The sequence below is a fragment of the Pseudophryne corroboree genome, chromosome 11 (genome assembly GCF_028390025.1).
Source record: "Pseudophryne corroboree isolate aPseCor3 chromosome 11, aPseCor3.hap2, whole genome shotgun sequence".
Classification (NCBI taxonomy): domain Eukaryota; kingdom Metazoa; phylum Chordata; class Amphibia; order Anura; family Myobatrachidae; genus Pseudophryne; species Pseudophryne corroboree.
Genome location: NC_086454.1, coordinates 37,174,212 through 37,199,145, shown reverse-complemented (window position 1 = coordinate 37,199,145; position 24,934 = coordinate 37,174,212). Strand labels below are relative to the sequence as shown.

The window sequence follows — 24,934 nt, the reverse complement described above, 5'->3', positions numbered from 1 at the left end:
GCTACATTTACCTATCGCTGATCTGACGCACGGTGTGCCTTTTGTGTGCACCAAGACGCAACATGGCGTACTGAGTTGCTACACAGTGTACTACCAGTTTTCAAATGGCAGATGGCGTCTTTCTGATACCATACTGCATCAGTTAGACCAGACCGACCAACAAAAAATAAAAAATTCTGTTAAAGCGGCCGCATCAGATGCGCCCGAACAGGCTTACAGCACTGTTACACATAAGGTACCGGGGTAGATGTAGTCAAGTGCGTTTCGATCAAATGTTTCCTCCCCCTCCCGCCCACTATGTTATTGGGTGCGACGCAAAAAATCCAGTTTGGGCGCCCAAACGTGTCACTTTTAGCGCATTTCAGCTTGCCACCCCCCCTGGGGGGTAGCGAGCTGAAACGCTGATGTCGTGCCCATCGGCGGCAACATATGAATAGCTGCCGGCAGGCACGACATCAGCGTAGATCAAACCTGGATCGTTGTGGTGCCTTGAGGCCCGCCCTCCGGCCTACACCACCACTCACTTATGTGCGCATAATTTGCTCTCACCTTGTATATTGGGGTAGAGGCCCATGAAGAGAATTGCCCATCTCAGAACATTGGTTGTGGTCTCTGTCCCAGCAATTATCAGTTCCCCGACCGAGAAGATGAGATTCTCCGTGGAGTACGTACTCTCTGGATCTGCTGCGCTCCTCTCCATCTCATCCAGATATGCATCGATGAAATGGCGCGGCAACTGCGGCGTGCGGTGCTCTGAGAAACGATTGATGATTTGAAGGAGAAAGTCGTAGACCTTTGAAGCGTTCCTGAAAAGCTGCTGGTGCTTCCCAAAGGGCAGAATGCCAATGAGCGGGAAGGCGTTGTACAGGAACACCCAGGCGCTGGTCGCCAGCTCTATATTCTCACTGAAGATTTCGATCATATGCAGAAACTCATTATCATCGTAGCGGAAGCGCTCCCCAAACAAGATCAGGTTGGAGACATTGGAGACGGCAATGGTTATTAGATGCTTCGGATCGAACGCCTTCCCTTTATGTGTGTCCACGACATCAAGGAAAAACAAGGATTCCTCTGAGATTTTGTTCTCGAAGGACTTCTGGCCGTACCCGAAGTTGCGGAAACAGCTCACCGCCAGCTTACGGTGCTCCGTCCAGCATCGCCCAAACTTTGCATTGAGGAGGCCTGAGAAGAGAAAATATATCATGTCCTCTCTTTACAAAATAAGATAGGCTCGAATCTTATGGGCTGGTGTAATTAACGGCATAGTATACGTGCACAGACAGACACACAATAAGCATAGTGGGGGTTATGGAGAGCCGTCCGCTATATGGGAGCATCGGCCCCTTGTGACTACAGAGGTGGGAGGATGCGGCCTCACGTAGGCAACGCTCAGTGTGAAGGCCATACAGACAAACATGCAAGCGCAAATACACCCGGGTGAGTCACATCTTTGCAACTAGCATAAGGTAACTAGTAGTAGGTTAATTAAACAGAGGCAACGATACACTATTGTTCTGTACATGGTTCTTTTGAGTAATGTAATTTATATGCCCACTTTCCATCAGCCCCTATGTCTGGTAGAGTGCCTATGCAGTGTAATAGGCCCTACACACTGGGCGATAATACTCAAAGATATGAACGATCTCGTTCATTAATGAACGAGATACCATTCATATCTTTGAGTGTGGAGGCTCCAGCGATGAACGATGTGCGGACCGGCGCTCGTTCATCGCTGGTGCCCCGACGCCTGTGCATACAGGCCAATATGGACGATCTTGTCCATATTTGCCTGCACTTCTATGGAGCCGGATGACGGGGGGAGTGAAGAAACTTCACTCCCCCCGTCACTGCCCCCCCACCCCTTCGGGTCGCCTGTATCCGCCGTCGGGCAGCTTGGCGGCGGATCGCTCAATGTGTAGGGCCCTTTAGATGTTGCTCAGAATAGACCAGTAAAAACATTTATATGCCAATCCTGCAGCTGGAAGCGGGTATTTTCACTTCTGTGGGGGATATAAAGTGGAGAGAGATAAAGTACCAGCCAATCAGCTCCTAACTGCCATGTTAAAGGCTGTGTTTGAAAAATGACAGGAGCCGATTGGTTTGTTCTTTATCTTTCTCCAAGGCTTGATAAATCTGACCCTAGTCTTAAATAACAAAAGATAATGCCTAGGACGGCAATGATTCAGATACTAAGGGGTATATTTACTAAAGTGCTGGTTTATAGAAGTGGAAATGTTGCCAGTAGCAAAAAGATTGTAGCTACTATCTCCCGAAAGGTGCTAGATAAATAAGCAGAATCTGATTGGTTGCTATGGGCAACGTCTCCACTTCCATAAACCCGCACTTTAGTAAATATACCCTTAGCGAGTTTTCCTGTACAGTTTCCCCCCCCCCCCCACCCAATCTCTAGACATGGGACTGGCTGCAGCACAGGACATCTCGGCGCCATATTGCTGGGGAGAGGGGGCATGCAAATATCTTGCACACAGGACCCCTAATTTCTCACAATGCTCCTGTCTATTGTTGCCAGCGTGCAAGGGAAATGTTTGTGCCAGGTGTGTAATGAGGTGCAGTGTTTTGCAGCCCCTTACGATTGATTCTAAAGCTAAAATCTCTGCCATAGAAAAACATATTGGGCGATAAATCCTACCTCCCATTTTAGTCAGCTTATGAAACAACGGGAGGGACGGGCGGTCGGCGAAGACATCGCTCTGGCGCACCATGCATTCTTTCACCGCATCGTAGTCGTTCAGAACTATTGTAGAGATGCCCCCTAAGTCCAAACTGAATATCTGAGAAGATAAGAAGAGGGCAGTGCCATTAGGTGAACAGACAAATCATTACATCAATTATTACATTTGGTCATCACAGGTAGTGAGTTTGGGAATACGGGACCGTTATTTCCAACACCAGCTCCGCACTTCCTCCCTGGCAAACAGTCCCATACAAGTGAGGAAACGCGGCTGCGGTAAGGTGATTGAGCAGCAGTAGGCTTGTGGCATGCTGATGATATGAAAGGGGAGGAGGAGCTGTGGCATGCTGATGATATGAAAGGGGAGGAGGAGCTGTGGGATGCTGATGACATGAAAGGGGAGGAGGAGCTGTGGCATGCTGATGACATGAAAGGGGAGGAGGAGCTGTGGCATGCTGATGATATGAAAGGGGAGGAGCTGTGGGATGCTGATGATATGAAAGGGGAGGAGGAGCTGTGGGATGCTGATGATATGAAAGGGGAGGAGGAGCTGTGGGATGCTGATGATATGAAAGGGGAGGAGGAGCTGTGGCATGCTGATGATATGAAAGGGGAGGAGGAGCTGTGGGATGCTGATGATATGAAAGGGGAGGAGGAGCTGTGGGATGCTGATGATATGAGAGGGGAGGAGGAGCTGTGGGATGCTGATGATATGAAAGGGGAGGAGGAGCTGTGGCATACTGATGATATGAAAGGGGAGGAGCTGTGGGATGCTGATGATATGAAAGGGGAGGAGGAGCTGTGGGATGCTGATAATATGAAAGGGGAGGAGGAACTGTGGCATGCTGATGATATGAAAGGGGAGGAGGAGCTGTGGCATGCGGATGATATGAAAGGGGAGGAGCTGTGGCATGCTGATAATATGAAAGGGGAGGGGGAGCTGTGGGATGCTGATGATATGAAAGGGGAGGAGGAGCTGTGGGATGCTGATGATATGAAAGGGGAGGAGGAGCTGTGGGATGCTGATGATATGAAAGGGGAGGAGGAGCTGTGGGATGCTGATGATATGAAAGGGGAGGAGGAGCTGTGGCATGCTGATGATATGAAAGGGGAGGAGCTGTGGGATGCTGATGATATGAAAGGGGAGGAGGAGCTGTGGGATGCTGATGATATGAAAGGGGAGGAGGAGCTGTGGCATGCTGATGATATAAAAGGGGAGGAGGAGCTGTGGGATACTGATGATATGAAAGGGGAGGAGGAGCTGTGGGATACTGATGATATGAAAGGGGAGGAGGAGCTGTGGCATGCTGATGATATGAAAGGGGAGGAGGAGCTGTGGCATGCTGATGATATGAAAGGGGAGGAGGAGCTGTGGCATGCTGATGATATGAAAGGGGAGGAGGAGCTGTGGCATGCTGATGATATGAAAGGGGAGGAGGAGCTGTGGCATGCTGATGATATGAAAGGGGAGGAGGAGCTGTGGCATGCTGATGATATGAAAGGGGAGGAGGAGCTGTGGCATGCTGATGATATGAAAGGGGAGGAGGAGCTGTGGCATGCTGATGATATGAAAGGGGAGGAGGAGCTGTGGCATGCTGATGATATGAAAGGGGAGGAGGAGCTGTGGGATGCTGATGATATGAAAGGGGAGGAGGAGCTGTGGGATGCTGATGATATGAAAGGGGAGGAGGAGCTGTGGGATGCTGATGATATGAAAGGGGAGGAGGAGCTGTGGCATGCTGATGATATGAAAGGGGAGGGGGAGCTGTGGGATGCTGATGATATGAAAGGGGAGGAGGAGCTGTGGGATGCTGATGATATGAAAGGGGAGGAGGAGCTGTGGGATGCTGATGATATGAAAGGGGAGGAGGAGCTGTGGGATGCTGATGATATGAAAGGGGAGGAGGAGCTGTGGCATGCTGATGATATGAAAGGGGAGGAGGAGCTGTGGCATGCTGATGATATGAAAGGGGAGGAGGAGCTGTGGCATGCTGATGATATGAAAGGGGAGGAGGAGCTGTGGCATGCTGATATGAAAGGGGAGGAGGAGCTGTGGCATGCGGATGATATGAAAGGGGAGGAGGAGCTGTGGCATGCGGATGATATGAAAGGGGAGGAGGAGCTGTGGCATGCGGATGATATGAAAGGGGAGGAGGAGCTGTGGGATGCTGATGATATGAAAGGGGAGGAGGAGCTGTGGGATGCTGATGATATGAAAGGGGAGGAGGAGCTGTGGGATGCTGATGATATGAAAGGGGAGGAGGAGCTGTGGGATGCTGATGACATGAAAGGGGAGGAGGAGCTGTGGGATGCTGATGACATGAAAGGGGAGGAGGAGCTGTGGGATACGGATGATATGAAAGGGGAGGAGGAGCTGTGGCATGCTGATGATATGAAAGGGGAGGAGGAGCTGTGGGATGCTGATGATATGAAAGGGGAGGAGGAGCTGTGGGATGCTGATGATATGAAAGGGGAGGAGGAGCTGTGGGATGCTGATGATATGAAAGGGGAGGAGGAGCTGTGGGATGCTGATGATATGAAAGGGGAGGAGGAGCTGTGGGATGCTGATGATATGAAAGGGGAGGAGGAGCTGTGGGATGCTGATGACATGAAAGGGGAGGAGGAGCTGTGGGATACGGATGATATGAAAGGGGAGGAGGAGCTGTGGGATGCTGATGATATGAAAGGGGAGGAGGAGCTGTGGGATGCTGATGATATGAAAGGGGAGGAGGAGCCGTGGGATGCTGATGATATGAAAGGGGAGGAGGAGCTGTGGGATGCTGATGATATGAAAGGGGAGGAGGAGCTGTGGGATGCTGATGATATGAAAGGGGAGGAGGAGCTGTGGGATGCTGATGATATGAAAGGGGAGGAGGAGCTGTGGCATGCTGATGATATGAAAGCGGAGGAGGAGCTGTGGGATGCGGATGATATGAAAGGGGAGGAGGAGCTGGCGCCGCACCACACTCATATCTGGTGGGGTTTGTGACGGATTATAAATTTCTGGAGTGACTGGTGTCCTGTACACACTTACCAGACGGATAGAATGTTACCTTACCACTAGTCTGCTGGGTGGCTATTGATCTTCATACGGAGTCCTTTTATTGTCAATATACCACTTCACCCTATATTGTTGCTGTAAATATTGGTTCAAATCTACACCAAACCCATAATGAGCCTACTTAACTAATTAATATCAGGATCCCCCAGGATTAATTGGACTGATTTTGATCAACCATTCTTTATCTTTGGGACTGCAACAGTTGGTTTATGTAACTCGCCATCCAATTGCTATAGGTGAAAGTTTTTGTATGTTGTAGAACGTTTGGCATCTGCCCTTTTTATGCACTTTGTGTAAACTCTATAGGGCATATTTATCACAATCTGCATCTTGGATGTAGATGGAATGTGATGAATTCGGGCAAATCTGCAATACGATATTTGAATACATCGCAAGGATATATATATATTATCGCATGCAGGGACAAAGCTTTTTTTTTTTTTACATAGTGATCAGATTGTGGTCTATCAGACAAACATGGCTGATCATAGGGGCTGGATCCGAGCTCAGCCTTTACTGCTAGTAGGCAAGGAAGGCTGTAAGGGAAACGGAGAGATGCCCTATTAATGATATCTGAAGATAGCATTATTATCACATGGCTTCGTCCAGTATTTATTTTTTACAATATGATTTTTGGGCAGATCACATTTCCCATTAGAAGTATAGGAAATGCGACGGTGTTATTGTGGCTCTACCTTGTGAACCTTCAAAATTCTAATCAATTAAACTATGTTTGTGAGGGAGAAAATGTATTTTAAGAAACAGAATCATAGTTATGCACCAACCGCAGGCCAAGCAATAGGTTCCAAGTTTAAAGGGAAGCCGTTACTTCAGTACTTACAGCTCATCCTTCCCTTACTTACAAGTGCATAGGAAAACCTTTATTTTATTGTTTTGTAAACCTTTACGATTAACAGCCCATGACAGTCCGCTCTACAAGCCATAAGTGACACCCATACTTATTATTACCATTATCCTTTATTTATATGGTGTCACAAGGGATCCACAGCACCCATTAGAGCAAATGAGCAAAACAGCACTTACAGTTCAAGACAATAAAGAACAAGTACAGTAAACCAGGAGTTGGGTGCCATTTACTGCTGTTTGAATGCATTGCCCAGGTCTAGCCACTTTACACATCTAAATCTGAGGCATTTGGGTGCGACAAGGGCGATAAGTAATGCAGTCACAACGATCACTAATACAATTGAATAGCTCCGCCAGGTGCCCATTATTTATGGCCACCCAAAAAAAAACTATTGAATTACCCCTATGAATGTATAAGATGGTGAAAATAAGAAAAGGTGCGTAGCCAATAGTGTAGAGGGCCTAATTCAGTAAGGATTGCAACTGCGCAGCTTTGCAAGTGCAACCCTTAGCAATGCAAATGCAAAAATTTGTGATGCGATCGAATATGGGATGAACATTGCGAGACAGCAGGCTGAGCAAGCCTGAGCTTACTCAGGGCTTGCCGTCGCAGTAGCGGCTTGCGAGGCCAAAGAAATTGCATCTCGTGATGCAGTGCTTGGCCTCGCCACGCCCGGGAAAATGGGGGCAACATGTCAATCAGGCATGTTGATGTGATCGCAGAACCCGTTTTGAACATGCGCAGAACGGGTTCTGCGTGTGCGCGGTTTCTCAACCGTTGGGAAACTGCAGCAAGGATCATATAAGCGAACCTTACTGAATCAGGGCCAGAGTGTGCACTTTTACAGGTGGCAGAATGTTTAGTACAGCAGTACACAGTAGTACATATACTGGAGCATACATGTAACATCTCGCTAGGCCTCTGACCTCCATACACTGTACAAACAGCTGAGATTTCATCATGTGTCCTGTCCTAGCCAGACCTTGCACTGTGGAATCCGGGAACATAGCAGTGACAGCAAATTGCATAAGGACGCCAGCACATGAACATTATACATGTGGGTGCACTGGCGGCAGAGCATGGAGAGTAAGGAATACCTATATACAGTACACTATCATTTTTCCCCTCACTATTGTTATATTGGAGGAGATCCTACAACTATTACACAGAAAACATCTCGCTGGAAAAGGATCTTTCAAAACCTTGATATTTTAATATTTAAAATGCTGTATCTGTGTGTGATCTGTTCTCTGAGCATGCACGAGTGTCCACGTAAAGGGCACTGTGGGTTACATCGCACAATGGCTGGGTAATTGGGCACCTATGGGTTCCAATGTATAGGTCAACCTTCAATAGGTCAACCCCATGTGGGGGGAAGCAGTCAATTTACCTCCAATCAAAATCCTGACGGTCGAAATCCCGACAGCAATTGAACGACGGTCAAAATCCCAACATGTACAAAATACAGACATTTAAATTACCTACAAGGTCAAAATACTGACATGTAAAATGCCGACAGGTCAAAATGCCGACGTGAGTTTTTCATTGAAACCATCCCAGTGGACCTGGAGGGGGAGTATAATAGTGTGCCGAGCACAGCGAGGCACCGTGCCTGAAGCATGGCGAGCGCAGCGAGCCGACGAGGTACACTTATATGGTGTCCATGTCGACATACACAAAAAAAACCCAGTGAAAATCGCATGTCGGTATTTTGACCTGTCGGCATTTTGCATGTCGGTATTTTGTCCATGTCGGTATTTTGACCGTCGGTCAATTGCTGTCGGGATTTCGACCGTCGGGATTTTGATTGGAGGTATTTCATACCGATCCCCATGTGGGGTAGGCGTGCATTAGGTTGACAGGGTCGCAAATCCACTGATTATGCTTACATATGGTTAGACATACCAAATGCCACCCAAAATGTTTTTTAAAATGTGTCGACCTTTTGACCTTATCGACCTTACCAACTGTCTACCTTTTGCCTGTTGACCTTTGAACCATGTCGTACCCAACTGCCATCTACTATATTTTGTGCTTGTGAAGCATATTAATTATTGCTGGGTTTTTCCCCCTTTATGATCAAACATCGTTCCACATTTTACAATACATCAACTCACATGGGAAGAAGAGCGAGTTTCATACGTATGGAGGTGTACATGATGTGGGGAATGTATGTTGGGTTTTGTATGGACAGGAAAGGTGTTTTAGACGTTGCAGTTGGGAGATACAAGGTTTTTTTTTTTACAACTTGTCTAAGCACACATACATATCACTATAGAGATGCTTAAATGAACCCCAAAATACTGCAATCATTTTTCATTTGATACCATATAAAAGCCCCCAGTACTTTGCTTTTGCCCACGAACAGCCTCCCATTGTCCCGCTACCTTAATTGACACTTTTTGGGGGTTCCAGATAATTTTCCCACTCTTCTTAACTGAATTGCAAGGGAATTGGGAACACACTTCATGAAAATAACCCATGAATGTGCCTAATGTTAACCCACATGCATATTCCTAATGTTAACTCACATACATAGGGAACGGAACCTGCAACTAATTAAATCGGCTCCTCGTTATGAATGGTGGTTGTGGGGGAAAAAATAAAATAAAAAAAAATAAGAATTTACTTACCGATAATTCTATTTCTCGGAGTCCGTAGTGGATGCTGGGGTTCCTGAAAGGACCATGGGGAATAGCGGCTCCGCAGGAGACAGGGCACAAAAAGTAAAGCTTTAGGATCAGGTGGTGTGCACTGGCTCCTCCCCCTATGACCCTCCTCCAAGCCTCAGTTAGGATACTGTGCCCGGACGAGCGTACACAATAAGGAAGGATTTATGAATCCCGGGTAAGACTCATACCAGCCACACCAATCACACTGTACAACCTGTGATCTGAACCCAGTTAACAGTATGATAACAGTGGAGCCTCTGAAAGATGGCTCACAACAATAATAACCCGATTTTTGTAACTATGTACAAGTATTGCAGATAATCCGCACTTGGGATGGGCGCCCAGCATCCACTACGGACTCCGAGAAATAGAATTATCGGTAAGTAAATTCTTATTTTCTCTATCGTCCTAGTGGATGCTGGGGTTCCTGAAAGGACCATGGGGATTATACCAAAGCTCCCAAACGGGCGGGAGAGTGCGGATGACTCTGCAGCACCGAATGAGAGAACTCCAGGTCCTCCTTAGCCAGGTTATCAAATTTGTAGGATTTTACAAACGTGTTTGCCCCTGACTAAATAGCCGCTCGGCAAAGTTGTAAAGCCGAGACCCCTCGGGCAGCCGCCCAAGATGAGCCCACCTTCCTTGTGGAATGGGCATTTACATATTTTGGCTGTGGCAGGCCTGCCACAGAATGTGCAAGCTGAATTGTATTACACATCCAACTAGCAAAAGTCTGCTTAGAAGCAAGAGCACCCAGTTTGTTGGGTGCATACAGGATAACAGCAAGTCAGTTTTCCTGACTCCAGCCGTCCTGGAACCTATATTTTCAGGGCCCTGACCACATCTAGCAACTTGGAGTCCTCCAAGTCCCTAGTAGGCGCAAGACACCACAATAAGCTGGTTCAGGTGAAACACTGACACCACCTTAGGGAGAGAACTGGGGACGAGTCCGCAGCTCTGCCCTGTCCGAATGGACAAACAGATATGGGCTTTTTTGAGAAAAAAAAACCACCAATTTGACACTCGCCTGGTCCAGGCCAGGTCCAAGAGCATGTTCACTTTTCATGTGAGATGCTTTAAATCCACAGATTTGACTGGTTTTAAACCAATGTGTTTTGAGGAATCCCAGAACTACGTTGAGATCCCACAGTGCCACTGGAGGCACAAAAGGGGGTTGTATATGCAATACTCCCTTGACAAACTTCTGGACTTCAGGAACTGAAGCCAATTCTTTCTGGAAGAAAAATCGACAGGGCCGAAATTTGAACCTTAATGGACCCCAATTTGAGGCCCATAGACACTCCTGTTTGCAGGAAATGCAGGAATCGACCGAGTTGAAATTTCTTCGTGGGGCCTTCCTGGCCTCACACCACGCAACATATTTTCGCCACATGTGGTGATAATGTTGTGCGGTCACCTCCTTTCTGGCTTTAACCAGGGTAGGAATGACCTCTTCCTGAATGCCTTTTCCCTTAGGATCCGGCGTTCCACCGCCATGCCGTCAAACGCAGCTGCGGTAAGTCTTGGAACAGACATGGTACTTGCTGAAACAAGTCCCTTCTTAGCGGCAGAGGCCATAAGTCCTCTGTGAGCATCTCTTGAAGTTCCGGGTACCAAGTCCTTCTTGGCCAATCCGGAGCCATGAGTATAGTTCTTACTCCTCTACGTCTTATAATTCTCAGTACCTTAGGTATGAAAAGCAGAGGATGGAACACATACACCGACTGGTACACCCACGGTGTTACCAGAACGTCCACAGCTATTGCCTGAGGGTCTCTTAACCTGGCGCAATACCTGTCCCGTTTTTTGTTCAGACGGGACGCCATCATGTCCACCTTTGGTAATTCCCAACGGTTTACAATCATGTGGAAAACTTCCCCATGAAGTTCCCACTCTGCCGGGTGGAGGTCGTGCCTACTGAGGAAGTCTGCTTCCCAGTTTCCATTCCCGGAATGAAACACTGCTGACAGTGCTATCACATGATTTTCCGCCCAGCGAAAAGTCCTTGCAGTTTTTGCCACTGCCCTCCTGCTTCTTGTGCCGCCCTGTCTATTTACGTGGGCGACTGCCGTGATGTTTTATCCCACTGGATCAATACCGGCTGACCTTGAAGCAGAGGTCTTGCTAAGCTTAGAGCATTATAAATTTACCCTTAGCTATATTTATGTGGAGAAAAGTCTCCAGACTTGATCACACTCCCTGGAAATTTTTTCCTTGTGTGACTGCTCCCCAGCCTCTCGGGCTGGCCTCCGTGGTCACCAACATCCAAAACTGAATGCCGAATCTGCGGCCCTCTAGAAGATGAGCACTCTGTAACCACCACAGGAGAGACACCCTTGTCCTTGGATATAGGGTTATCCGCTGATGCATCTGAAGATGCGATCCGGACCATTTGTCCAGCAGATCCCACTGAAAAGTTCTTGCATGAAATCTGCCGACTGGAATTGCTTCGAAGGAAGTCACCATTTTTTTACCATGGCCCTTGTGCAATGATGCACTGATTTTAGGAGGTTCCTGACTAGCTCGGATAACTCCCTGGCTTTCTCTTCCGGGAGAAACACCTTTTTCTGGACTGTGTCCAGAATCATCCCTAAGCACAGGAGACTTGTTGTCGGGATCAGCTGCGATTTTGGAATATTTAGAATCCACCCCTGCTGTTGTAACAGTATCCGAGATAGTGCTACTCCGACCTCCAACTGTTCCCTGGACTTTGCCCTTATCAGGAGATCGTCCAAGTAAGGGATAATTAAGACGCCTTTTCTTCGAAGAAGAACCATCATTTCGGCCATTACCTTGGTAAAGACCCGGGGTGCCGTGGACAATCCAAACGGCAGCGTCTGAAACTGATAGTGACAGTTCTGTACCACGAACCTGAGGTACCCTTAGTGATAAGGGCAAATTTGGGACATGGAGGTAAGCATCCCTGATGTCTCGGGACACCATATAGTCCCCTTCTTCCCGGTTCGTTATCACTGCTCTGAGTGACTCCATCTTGATTTGAACCTTTGTAAGTGTTCAAATTTTTTTAGATTTAGAATAGGTCTCACCTAGCCTTCTGGCTTCAGTACCACAATATAGTGTGGAATAATACCCCTTTTCTTGTTGTAGGAGGGGTAATTTAATTATCACCTGCTGGGAATACAGCTCGTGAATTGTTTCCCATACTGCCTCCTTGTCGGAGGGAGACCTTGGTAAAGCAGACTTCAGGAGCCTGCGCAGGGGAAACGTCTCGACATTCCAATCTGTACCCCTGGGATACTACTTGTAGGATCCAGGGGTCCTGTACGGTCTCAGCGTCATGCTGAGAGCTTGTCAGAAGCGGTGGAACGCTTCTGTTCCTGGGAATGGGCTGCCTGCTGCAGTCTTCTTCCCTTTCCTCTATCCCTGGGCAGATATGACTCTTATAGGGACGAAAGGACTGAAGCTGAAAAGACGGTGTCTTTTTCTGCAGAGATGTGACTTAGGGTAAAAAACGGTGGATTTTCCAGCAGTTGCCGTGGCCACCAGGTCCGATGGACCGACCCCAAATAACTCCTCTTCCTTTATACGGCAATACACCTTTGTGCCGTTTGGAATCTGCATCACCTGACCACTGTCGTGTCCATAAACATCTTCTGGCAGATATGGACATCGCACTTACTCTTGATGCCAGAGTGCAAATATCCCTCTGTGCATCTCGCATATATAGAAATGCATCCTTTAAATGCTCTATAGTCAATAAAATACTGTCCCTGTCAAGGGTATCAATATTTTTAGTCAGGGAATCCGACCAAGCCACCCCAGCTCTGCACATCCAGGCTGAGGCGATCGCTGGTCGCAGTATAACACCAGTATGTGTGTATATACTTTTTATGATATTTTCCAGCCTCCTGTCAGCTGGCTCCTTGAGGACGGCCCTATCTATAGACGGTACCGCCACTTGTTCTGATAAGCGTGTGAGCGCCTTATCCACCCTAAGGGGTGTTTCCCAACGCGCCCTAACTTCTGGCGGGAAAGGGTATACCGCCCATATTTTCTATCGGGGGGAACCCACGCATCATCACACACTTCATTTAATTTATCTGATTCAGGAAAAACTACGGTAGTTTTTTCACATCCCACATAATACCCTCTTTTGTGGTACTTGTAGTATCAGAAATATGTAACACCTCCTTCATTGCCCTTAACGTGTGGCCCTAATAAGGAATACGTTTGTTTATTCACCGTCGTCACTGGATTCAGTGTCCCTGTCTGTGTCTGTGTCGACCGACTAAAGTAAACGGGCGTTTTAAAACCCCTGACGGTGTTTTTGAGACGTCTGGACCGGTACTAATTGTTTGTCGGCCGTCTCATGTCGTCAACCGACCTTGCCGCGTGTTGACATTATCACGTAATTCCCTAAATAAGCCATCCATTCCGGTGTCGACTCCCTAGAGAGTGACATCACCATTACAGGCAATTGCTCCGCCTCCTCACCAACATCGTCCTCATACATGTCGACACACACGTACCGACACACAGCACACACACAGGGAATGCTCTGATAGAGGACAGGACCTACTAGCCCTTTGGAGAGACAGAGGGAGAGTTTGCCAGCACACACCAAAAACGCTATAATTATATAGGGACAACCTTATATAAGTGTTTTCCCTTATAGCATCTTTTTTATATATTTCTAACGCCAAATTAGTGCCCCCCCTCTCTGTTTTAACCCTGTTTCTGTAGTGCAGTGCAGGGGAGAGCCTGGGAGCCTTCCCTCCAGCCTTTCTGTGAGGGAAAATGGCGCTGTGTGCTGAGGAGATAGGCCCCGCCCCTTTTTCGGCGGCCTCGTCTCCCGCTCTTAACGGATTCTGGCAGGGGTTAAATATCTCCATATAGCCCCCGGAGGCTATATGTGAGGTATTTTTAGCCAAAAATAGGTTTTCATTGCCTCCCAGGGCGCCCCCCTTCCAGCGCCCTGCACCCTCAGTGACTGCCGTGTGAAGTGTGCTGAGAGGAAATGGCGCACAGCTGCAGTGCTGTGCGCTACCTTAAGAAGACTGAGGAGTCTTCATGCCGCCGATTCTGGACCTTCTTCTTGTTTCAGCATCTGCAAGGGGGCCGGCGGCGAGGCTCCGGTGACCATCCAGGCTGTACCTGTGATCGTCCCTCTGGAGCTAATGTCCAGTAGCCAAAGAAGCCAATCCATCCTGCACGCAGGTGAGTTCACTTCTTCTCCCCTAAGTCCCTCGTTGCAGTGATCCTGTTGCCAGCAGGACTCACTGTAAAATAAAAAACCTAAGCTAAACTTTTCTAAGCAGCTCTTTAGGAGAGCCACCTAGATTGCACCCTTCTCGGCCGGGCACAAAAATCTAACTGAGGCTTGGAGGAGGGTCATAGGGGGAGGAGCCAGTGCACACCACCTGATCCTACAGCTTTACTTTTTGTGCCCTGTCTCCTGCGGAGCCGCTATTCCCCATGGTCCTTTCAGGAACCCCAGCATCCACTAGGACGATAGAGAAAGAAACTTTATTTAGTTAAGGGATTTTATTTTTAAATTACGTTGATAGATCTCCCCTGCACACTACTGTTACTAGGGGTAATTCAGAGTTGATCGCAGCAGCAAATTGTTTTTGCCCAACTGCTAACAAATTTGCTGCTGCGATCAACTCTGAATTTCCCTCACTAACCGCAGTTCATGTGTGACCCACATTACTCTGGATCGCATAGTTAATAATTAGTAACAAAGAAGATTCAATGAAGAAGACTTATCATAAACTAATATTGGGGTCCACACCACATCATGGTGTCACCAGTTTCCCAGACTTCTTTAGCTGCCCTGCATTTATCACAAGGCTTTTACTTTGCAGGCTGTGCACCAGGGATGAAGGGTGCAGGACCCAATGTGGATTCATGGAGCCCTTGGCGCAGCCAATGACATATGATGGCCCACTCATGTCACTCATTGACAGCCCAGGACATAAGAGGGCAGTAATAACGTACTGCTGCCATTACGGGCCCACAGAAATTTACGTTGGGATCACAATGAAGACCATCCAGCTCACATAAATTTACCATGGCCAGCCGCATGACGGTTACTGAGCAATCACCAGCCCACACTAACTGCTCTATATAAAATACAATAGAAAATGTTTATAAACCAGCCATTCACACAGTCCGCATTCAGACGCAGGGTAGAAGAAAGTCATTTCAGCACGTGAATACTGAAAACAAATACAGACATATCCCAATTTACACCTATGGAATTCAGATATTTTCCATAACGTGCTCTAATGACCTGATTTTCTACTTTATACCACAAAATGTACCAAGAACAGTAATCTGTGCACTTATGGCCAAACCCAGGATTCTTAGGGGTATATTCAATTAGGGTCGGATCCATTCCGACATGCATTTTAAAATGTCGAATTGAGATGAGGGACCCAGAGGAGGAGAGGGGAGGGGAGGGGAGAGGGGGGGGGGGACAACAGCCGCGGGGACAGCCGCTCCAGCAAGCGTGACCTCACTTGCTGGAGCCGGGTGGACGATGCCATGAGCGGCGCGGTTGTGAGACATCCTGCTGCAGCGCTGTGCCGTAGCGCTGCTCTCCCCTGTATGCCTGCGGTTGTCCCCCGTCTCCCTGCGGCTCCCCCCCCCCTCTCCTCCTCTGGGTGCCACATCTCGGTCCGACATTTTTTTATGTCGGACTGAGATGGTCAGAAACGGGGGCAAATCCTGTCGAATTTGGCCCCGTTTCACTCAAAAGTACGTGAATCGGCAGCTATACCGCCGATTCACGTACTATTCGACAAGTCGAATTCCACGACTTGTCGAATAAAAACTGCTGGGGCTGAATAGGTCGAATCACGATTCGACCTTAAAAAGTCAAAAATTGGCATCTTTTCGACAGACGGCAGTTTTCGACCCTAATTGAATATACCCCTTAGGTTTTAAACTATTCTAATCCTTTCCTATTAAACTCAACATTTCAGTTTCCTTTTTTGTGTTATGTACCAGGGAATAACATACTTAAATTCTACAGGCACTAAAATGACCTAATGTGGGTGTTAGTATCTAAAATGATCTAGTTTGCCTATTAGAACCTAAAAATACCTAATCCTGTAATTGAAACGATATAAGTGTACTGTGGAAAAGCGTGGAATGAGTAGGTTTCATGTGTAATTCACATATACAGATGTGTCCCGTTACAGCCTGGCTGTGTAGCATACGCAGCACGACTGCCGGCTCCCCAGATTCGCAGGAGTGAGAGTACGGCGCACCCACGATCCATTCGCTTCTATGCTGATGCAAATGGATTGCAGCCTCCCGTGGGATAGCGCTCCTTCACGGTAGCAAATGCTGCAAGGAAGTAGAACACCACATCTGTAATAAAGGCACAGTGTTTCACACATAATATGTTGCGTGGTTTTGCTTTATTTCCATACAACGTATAAATTCCTAAACTGAAATTTTTCAAACCTATAAAATCCTAAAACATAGATTTAAAAAAACAAACTAATTTTAGTTTTTGAGAGCCTAAAAATATGGGGCCTGCTTATTACACTATAGGTTACTGTGTTTGGTACACTGTAGCTCAGCGGTGGCCAACCTGTGGCTCTTGAGGCACATGTGGCTCTTTCTTTATTGAAATGTGGCTCCCGACACTCGAGGTCCACAACAGATCTGGAAACCGCTGCACTCCAGCCAGACACGCAGCAGCTCTATGGGGACTGACAACTGAGGGAGCCAGATACTAGAGTTGAGACACCCACCGGCAAACAGAGGACAAATAAGGCGCTGCTGCAATGGCAAGAGTTGGGGGACTGTAGTGACACATAAGAGTGGGCTGGAGTGACACAAGGGGGAGCTGACTGGAGTGACACAGGAGTGTCCTGGCAGGAGTGACACATGGGGGAGCTAACTGGAGTGACAGGAGGGTGCTGGCAGGAGTAACACACAGGGGAGCTGGCTGGAGTGAAACATGGGGGATCACATGATCTCCAAGTGCCGCCCGTCCACACACAGTGAACGGGCTCCCGTTCACACCGCACAACGAGACGGGTTGAACACGTGTTAAACCATGCTCGCTATCCGAGTTGGAATACCGGGTCACTCTACCCGGTAATTCAACCCTGGCACCTTTCAGACCGCATGTGAACACGGATTATGCGCGTTTATCTGCCAATAGTGGTCGGTCTGAAAGGGGTATGAGCCATACCTATTGATGTCAGTGAATGTGGACTTTCCCAGGCTCCCTAACAATTCTGTTAGGTCCCGGATTTGGCTCACTAAGGATCATTCACAAACCACAGAAATAAGGACCTGCAATGCTTCTTTCTGTACACAGTTGCGTCTTCCTGTCTAAGCAGAAAGAGTTTTTATTTCTTAACCAAGGTTAAGAAAGGATCAGGCGCAAGGTGGGCTGGTGTTCTAATTATAGCAGCTGCTAAAAAACAGGTCTAGTCAGTCCTGAAAACACTATGCACAATAAACAACAAACAAAGTAGCAGCGCTGTGAGATGTAAATATAAACATAAATTCAAATCATTCAAAATGGTGGGAGAGATAAACACACGTGGAGCTGTATGAACTGAAGGTGAAAAAAAGGGGTTAATTTATTAAAATATCTCATACAATATGTCAATAAAATTGATATAGGATAATAAAATAAAAAAGTAAAATACAATGAGCAGGATCACTGTAGGGCTGCCTTAGTAAGACTATCCGTTTTCTTAATTAGTGTGGACTAAATGACGGTATTTTGAGTTAGGTGACAACTGGACTTTATAACACAGTTCTGATGGCATCAGTGCCACATGATTTACCGCTGGAGGAGGGGGTTCTCTGGATAGCGTCCCTTATGACGGGTGGAACCAATAACAGTCTTGTATCCTCACCAGTATGCGGAGTCCTCAGTGCTGAGTGGCAAAGGGTGTGTTGCCAGTTGACAGGTTATTCACCTTTTTCTCTGTGCGTGGTTCGTCAAAGTCCACTAAAGATCCGGATGTCGTGCATGCAGCTTTCAATTGAAGATGGTGATCCTGAAGCATAAACACCTGACGCGTTTCGCTGCAGTGCCTGCTGCTTTCTCAAAGGTGAAACGCGTCAGGTGTTTGACGAACCACGCACAGAGAAAAAGGTGAATAACCTGTCAACTGGCAACACACCCTTTGCCACTCAGCACTGAGGACTCCGCATACTGGTGAGGATACAAGACTGTTATTGGTTCCACCCGTCATAAGGGACGCTATCCAGAGAACCCCCTCCTCCAGCGGTAAATCATGTGGCACTGATGCCATCAGAACTGTGTTATAAAGTCCAGTTGTCACCTAACTCAAAATACCGTCATTTAGTCCACACTAATTAAGAAAACGGATAGTCTTACTAAGGCAGCCCTACAGTGATCCTGCTCATTGTATTTTACTTTTTTATTTTATTATCCTATATCAATTTTATTGACATATTGTATGAGATATTTTAATAAATTAACCCCTTTTTTTCACCTTCAGTTCATACAGCTCCACGTGTGTTTATCTCTCCCACCATTTTGAATGATTTGAATTTATGTTTATATTTACATCTCACAGCGCTGCTACTTTGTTTGTTGTTTATTGTGCATAGCGTCTTCCTGTCTGCCTGAAATAAAAGTGCATGCCCCCCAGCTCTGGGTCCTGGCACCCCTTCCACTCACAAATATAATCTGGTCCTACAATACAAAATCACCGCTTTGAATGTTGCAGTAAAACTAGGTGTGATGCCCTGACCACTACCCTGCAAGGAATCCGTACATGGGATGGTGAAATCTTTTGCACCCCTGCAGATGCTGACCACTTGGCGCACAGATCTGAGCCCTTCCCAATACATTTGCAGTAAAAGGAGCACAACATCATAAAATGGGTCAGGATGGGGATTTTCACTTATTCAGCTGGTAATGGACCTTTGCTGGCTCCTGGTTTCTAGATTATTTCCCTACCCGTTTAATGCTGGGCATACACGCTACAATTATCTGTCCAGACCCACCCCTGCCCCCCATACAGTGTGTATGGCAGAGCCGACCCCCCCCCCCCCGTCCGCCATACAGTGTATATGGCAGAGCCGACCCCCCCTGCCCCCCATACAGTGTATATGGCAGAGCAGACTCCCCCCTGCCCCCATACAGTGTATTTGGCAGAGCAGATCCCTCCTGCCCCCCATACAGTGTATATGGCAGAGCCGACCCTCCCCTGCCCCCCATACAGTGTATATGGCAGAGCCGACCCTGCCCCCCATACAGTGTACATGGCAGAGCCGACCTCCCCCCATACAGTGTACATGGCAGAGCCGACCTCCCCCCATACAGTGTACATGGCAGAGCCGACCTCCCCCCATACAGTGTATATGGCAGAGCCGACCTCCCCCCGTACAGTGTATATGGCAGAGCCGACCTCCCCCCGTACAGTGTATATGGCAGAGCCGACCTCCCCCCGTACAGTGTATATGGCAGAGCCGACCTCCCCCCGTACAGTGTATATGGCAGAGCCGACCTCCCCCCGTACAGTGTATATGGCAGAGCAGACCTCCCCCCGTACAGTGTATATGGCAGAGCAGACCTCCCCCCGTACAGTGTATATGACAAAGCTGACACCCCCCACCCCATACAGTGTATATGACAGAGCTGACCCCCCCATACAATGTATATGACAGAGCCGACACCCCCCCCCATACAGTGTATATGACAGAGCCGACACCCCCCCCATACAGTGTATATGACAGAGCCGACCCCCCCCCCTGTCCGCCATACAGTGTATATGGCAGAGCCGACCCCCCCTGCCCCCCATACAGTGTATATGGCAGAGCAGACCCCCCCTGCCCCCCATACAGTGTATTTGGCAGAACAGATCCCTCCTGCCCCCCATACAGTGTATATGACAGAGCCGACCCTCCGCTGCCCCCCATACAGTGTATATGACAGAGCCGACCCTCCGCTGCCCCCCATACAGTGTATATGGCAGAGCCGACCCTCCGCTGCCCCCCATACAGTGTATATGGCAGAGCCGACCCTCGCCTGCCCCCCATACAGTGTATATGACAGAGCTGACCCCCCCCATACAATGTATATGACAGAGCTGACACCCCCCCATACAGTGTATATGGCAGAGCCGACCTCCCCCATACAGTGTATATGGCAGAGCAGACCTCCCCCCATACAGTGTATATGGCAGAGCAGACCTCCCCCCATACAGTGTATATGGCAGAGCAGACCTCCCCCCATACAGTGTATATGGCAGAGCAGACCTCCCCCCATACAGTGTATATGGCAGAGCAGACCTCCCCCATACAGTGTATATGGCAGAGCAGACCTCCCCCCATACAGTGTATATGGCAGAGCAGACCTCCCCCCATACAGTGTATATGGCAGAGCAGACCTCCCCCATACAGTGTATATGGCAGAGCAGACCTCCCCCCATACAGTGTATATGGCAGAGCAGACCTCCCCCCATACAGTGTATATGGCAGAGCAGACCTCCCCCCATACAGTGTATAATGCAGAGCAGACCTCCCCCCATACAGTGTATATGGCAGAGGAGACCTCCCCCGATACAGTGTATATGGCAGAGCAGACCTCCCCCCATACAGTGTATATGGCAGAGCAGACCTCCCCCCATACAGTGTATATGGCAGAGCAGACCTCCCCCCATACAGTGTATATGGCAGAGCAGACCTCCCCCCATACAGTGTATATGGCAGAGCTGACCCACCCATACAGTGTATATGGCAGAGCTGACCCACCCATACAGTGTATATGACACAGCTGACCCCCCCCTCCCCCCATACAGTGTATATGGCAGAGCAGACACCCCCCCCCCCATACAGTGTATATGGCAGAGCAGACCTCCCCCGTACAGTATGTATGGCAGAGCAGACCTCCCCCCATACAGTGTATATGACAGAGCTGACCTCCCCCCATACAGTGTATATGGCAGAGCAGACCTCCCCCCATACAATGTATATGACAGAGCTGACCCTCCCATACAATGTATATGACAAAGCTGACACCCCCCCACCCCATACAGTGTATATGACAGAGCTGACCCCCCCATACAATGTATATGACAGAGCTGACACCCCCCCCCATACAGTGTATATGACAGAGCTGACACCCCCCCCCCCCCCATACAGTGTATATGGCAGAGCAGATACCACCACACACACACCCACCCACACACCCTCATACAGTGTGCAGTATATGGCAATGCAGAGCCCCCCCCCCCCCCCCCCCAAAGTGTATATGGCAGAGCGGACCCCCCCATAAAGTGTACAATATATGACAGAGCTGACACCCCCCCCCATACAGTGTATATGACAGAGCTGACACCCCCCCCCCCCATACAGTGTATATGGCAGAGCAGATACCACCACACACACACCCACCCACACACCCTCATACAGTGTGCAGTATATGGCAATGCAGAGCCCCCCCCCCCCAAAGTGTATATGGCAGAGCGGACCCCCCCATAAAGTGTACAATATGGCAGAGCAGACCCCCCCCCCCCCCATACAGTGTATATGGTGCATGGCAGAGCAGACCCCCCCTCCCCCATACAGTGTACAGTATATGGCAGAGCAGACCCCCCATACAGTGTATATGGCAGCGCAGACGCCCCCGTACAGTGTACAATATGGCAGAGCAGACACCCCCTCAGGAGGGCCGCAGTTTGGACATGCCTGGTGTATATGGTATATGGCAGAGCAGACCCCCCCACCATACAGTGTACAGTATATGGCAGAGCAGACCCCCCCATCAGTGTATATGACAGAGCTGACCCCCCGCCCATACAATGTATATGACAGAGCTGACCCTCCCATACAATGTATATGACAGAGCTGACACCCCCCCATACAGTGTATATGACAGAGCTGACACACCCCCCCCCCCCCCCATACAGTGTATATGGCAGAGCAGATACCCACCCACACACCCTCATACAGTGTGCAGTATATGGCAATGCAGAGCCCCCCCCCAAGTGTATATGGCAGAGCGGACCCCCCCCCCCCCCATAAAGTGTACAGTATATGGCAGAGCAGACCCCCCTTCCCCCACCCCATACAGTGTATATGGTATATTGCAGAGCAGACCCCCCCCCCCCATACAGTGTACAGTATATGGCAGAGCAGACACCCCATACAGTGTATATGGCAGAGCAGACGCCCCCATGCTGTGGATATGGTAAATATACCTGTCCATAGACCTTACTTTGCTTCTTCATGTAGACATGGGGGTCGGAGGCCAGGGCCAGGATGTTGCCGATAAGGGGCAGGCCGGTGGGGCCGGGCGGGAAGCCCCGGGGTCTCCTCTGCTTCAGGATGTGCCTGACGGTGGAGACGGCGATCAGCAGCGCGGCGGAGGCGGCCAGGACCCCCAGCAGCTGAGCCCAGGACCACATGTCCCGCTCCATGGAGCCCGCAGCCACGTCACAGCGAGCCCGCTCTCATCCCCGGCCACAGCCAGTCACTGTCAGTCAGAGGCAGCAGGACTCAGGAGCAGCGGCGGCCGGTTTCCTCAGTAACCCCGTGTGTGAGCGACTGACGTCACCGGGCCATGTGACTGCATCACGTGGTGCACACACTGCTGCTGCTGCTGCTGCTGCTGCTGCTGGGTCACTGAGTGCGCCTAACAGTGGTGTCATCATGTGCCCGGCAGTGGGCACCGCTCTGTGTCAGGGGGCATGTGTGGGGAAATCTGCTGAGCAGGACAATAACTAAGGGAAAATCTGCTGGACAGGGGATAATGTGAGGAAATAGCTGGTGGCAGTGGGTAATGTGAGGCAAAAGCTGGTGGGCAGGGGGTAATGTGAGGGAAAAGCTGGTGGCAGGGGGTAATGTGAAGGAAAGGCTAGTGGGCAGTTGGAAATGTAAGGAAAGAGCTGGTGTCAGTGTAATGTGAGGGAATAGCTGGTGGCCAGTTGGAAATGTGAGGGAAAAGCTGGTGGGCAGGGGGTAATGTGAGGGAAAAGCTGGTGGGCAGGGGGTAATGTGAGGGAAAAGCTGGTGGCCAGTTGGAAATGTGAGGGAAAAGCTGGTGGCAGGGGGTAATGTGAGGGAAAAGCTGGTGGGCAGGGGGTAATGCGAGGGAAAAGCTGGCGGCAGGGGGTAATGTGAGGGAAAAGCTGGTGGCCAGTTGGAAATGTGATGGAAAAGCTGGTGGGCAGGGGGTAATGTGAGGGAAAAGCTGGTGGGCAGGGGGTAATGTGAGGGAAAAGCTGGTGGCAGAGGGTAATGTGAGGGAAAAGCTGGTAGCAGGGGGTAATGTGAGGGAAAAGCTGGTGGGCAGGGGGTAATGTGAGGGAAAAGCTGGTGGCCAGTTGGAAATGTGAGGGAAAAGCTGGTGGCAGGGGGTAATGTGAGGGAAAAGCTGGTGGGCAGGGGGTAATGTGAGGGAAAAGCTGGTGGCAGAGGGTAATGTGAGGGAAAAGCTGGTGGCAGGGGGTAATGTGAGGAAAAAGCTGGTAGCAGGGGGTAATGTAAGGGAAAAGCTGGTGACCAGTTGGAAATGTGAGGGAAAAGCTGGTGGCAGAGGGTAATGTGAGGGAAAAGCTGGTGGGCAGGGGGTAATGTGAGGGAAAAGCTGGTGGCAGGGGGTAATGTGAGGGAAAAGCTGGTGGCCAGTTGGAAATGTGATGGAAAAGCTGGTGGGCAGGGGGTAATGTGAGGGAAAAGCTGGTGGGCAGGGGGTAATGTGAGGGAAAAGCTGGTGGCAGAGGGTAATGTGAGGGAAAAGCTGGTGGCAGGGGGTAATGTGAGGAAAAAGCTGGTAGCAGGGGGTAATGTAAGGGAAAAGCTGGTGACCAGTTGGAAATGTGAGGGAAAAGCTGGTGGGCAGGGGGTAATGTGAGGGAAAAGCTGGTGGCAGGGAGTAATGTGAGGAAAAAGCTGGTGGCAGCGGGGAATGTGAGGAAAAAGCTGGTGGCAGGGGGTAATGTGAGGGAAAAGCTGGTGGGCAGGGGGTAATGTGAGGGAAAAGCTGGCGGCAGGGGGTAATGTGAGGGAAAAGCTGGTGGCCAGTTGGAAATGTGATGGAAAAGCTGGTGGGCAGGGGGTAATGTGAGGGAAAAGCTGGTGGGCAGGGGGTAATGTGAGGGAAAAGCTGGTGGCAGAGGGTAATGTGAGGGAAAAGCTGGTGGCAGGGGGTAATGTGAGGAAAAAGCTGGTAGCAGGGGGTAATGTAAGGGAAAAGCTGGTGACCAGTTGGAAATGTGAGGGAAAAGCTGGTGGGCAGGGGGTAATGTGAGGGAAAAGCTGGTGGCAGGGAGTAATGTGAGGAAAAAGCTGGTGGCAGCAGGGAATGTGAGGAAAAAGCTGGTGGCAGGGGGTAATGTGAGGGAAAAGCTGGTGGCCAGTTGGAAATGTGAGGGAAAAGCTGGTGGGCAGGGGGTAATGTGAGGGAAAAGCTGGTGGCAGAGGGTAATGTGAGGGAAAAGCTGGTGGGCAGGGGGTAATGGGAGGGAAAAGCTGGTGGCAGGGGGTAATGTGAGGGAAAAGCTGGTGGCCAGTTGGAAATGTGATGGAAAAGCTGGTGGGCAGGGGGTAATGTGAGGGAAAAGCTGGTGGGCAGGGGGTAATGTGAGGGAAAAGCTGGTGGCAGAGGGTAATGTGAGGGAAAAGCTGGTGGCAGGGGGTAATGTGAGGAAAAAGCTGGTAGCAGG

General features: G+C 49.4%; 1 protein-coding gene across 2 annotated transcripts in view; it reads right to left on the bottom strand.

Annotated features, from left to right (window-relative positions):
• Positions 1–22,836, bottom strand: part of LOC134970406 (vitamin D 25-hydroxylase) — a 39,446-nt gene extending 16,610 nt beyond the window's left edge. The window contains exons 1-3 of one of the 2 annotated variants that reach the window (XM_063946476.1): positions 22,469–22,836; positions 2,651–2,792; positions 550–1,182 (exon numbers count right to left, since the gene is read on the bottom strand). In XM_063946476.1, coding sequence (XP_063802546.1) covers positions 550–1,182; positions 2,651–2,792; positions 22,469–22,687 — 994 coding nt within the window. In that variant the 5' untranslated portion in view covers positions 22,688–22,836. The remainder of the gene's footprint in view (positions 1–549; positions 1,183–2,650; positions 2,793–22,468) is intronic. The other variant, XM_063946477.1, reaches the window with a different exon arrangement.
• Positions 22,837–24,934: the final 2,098 nt, after the last annotated feature.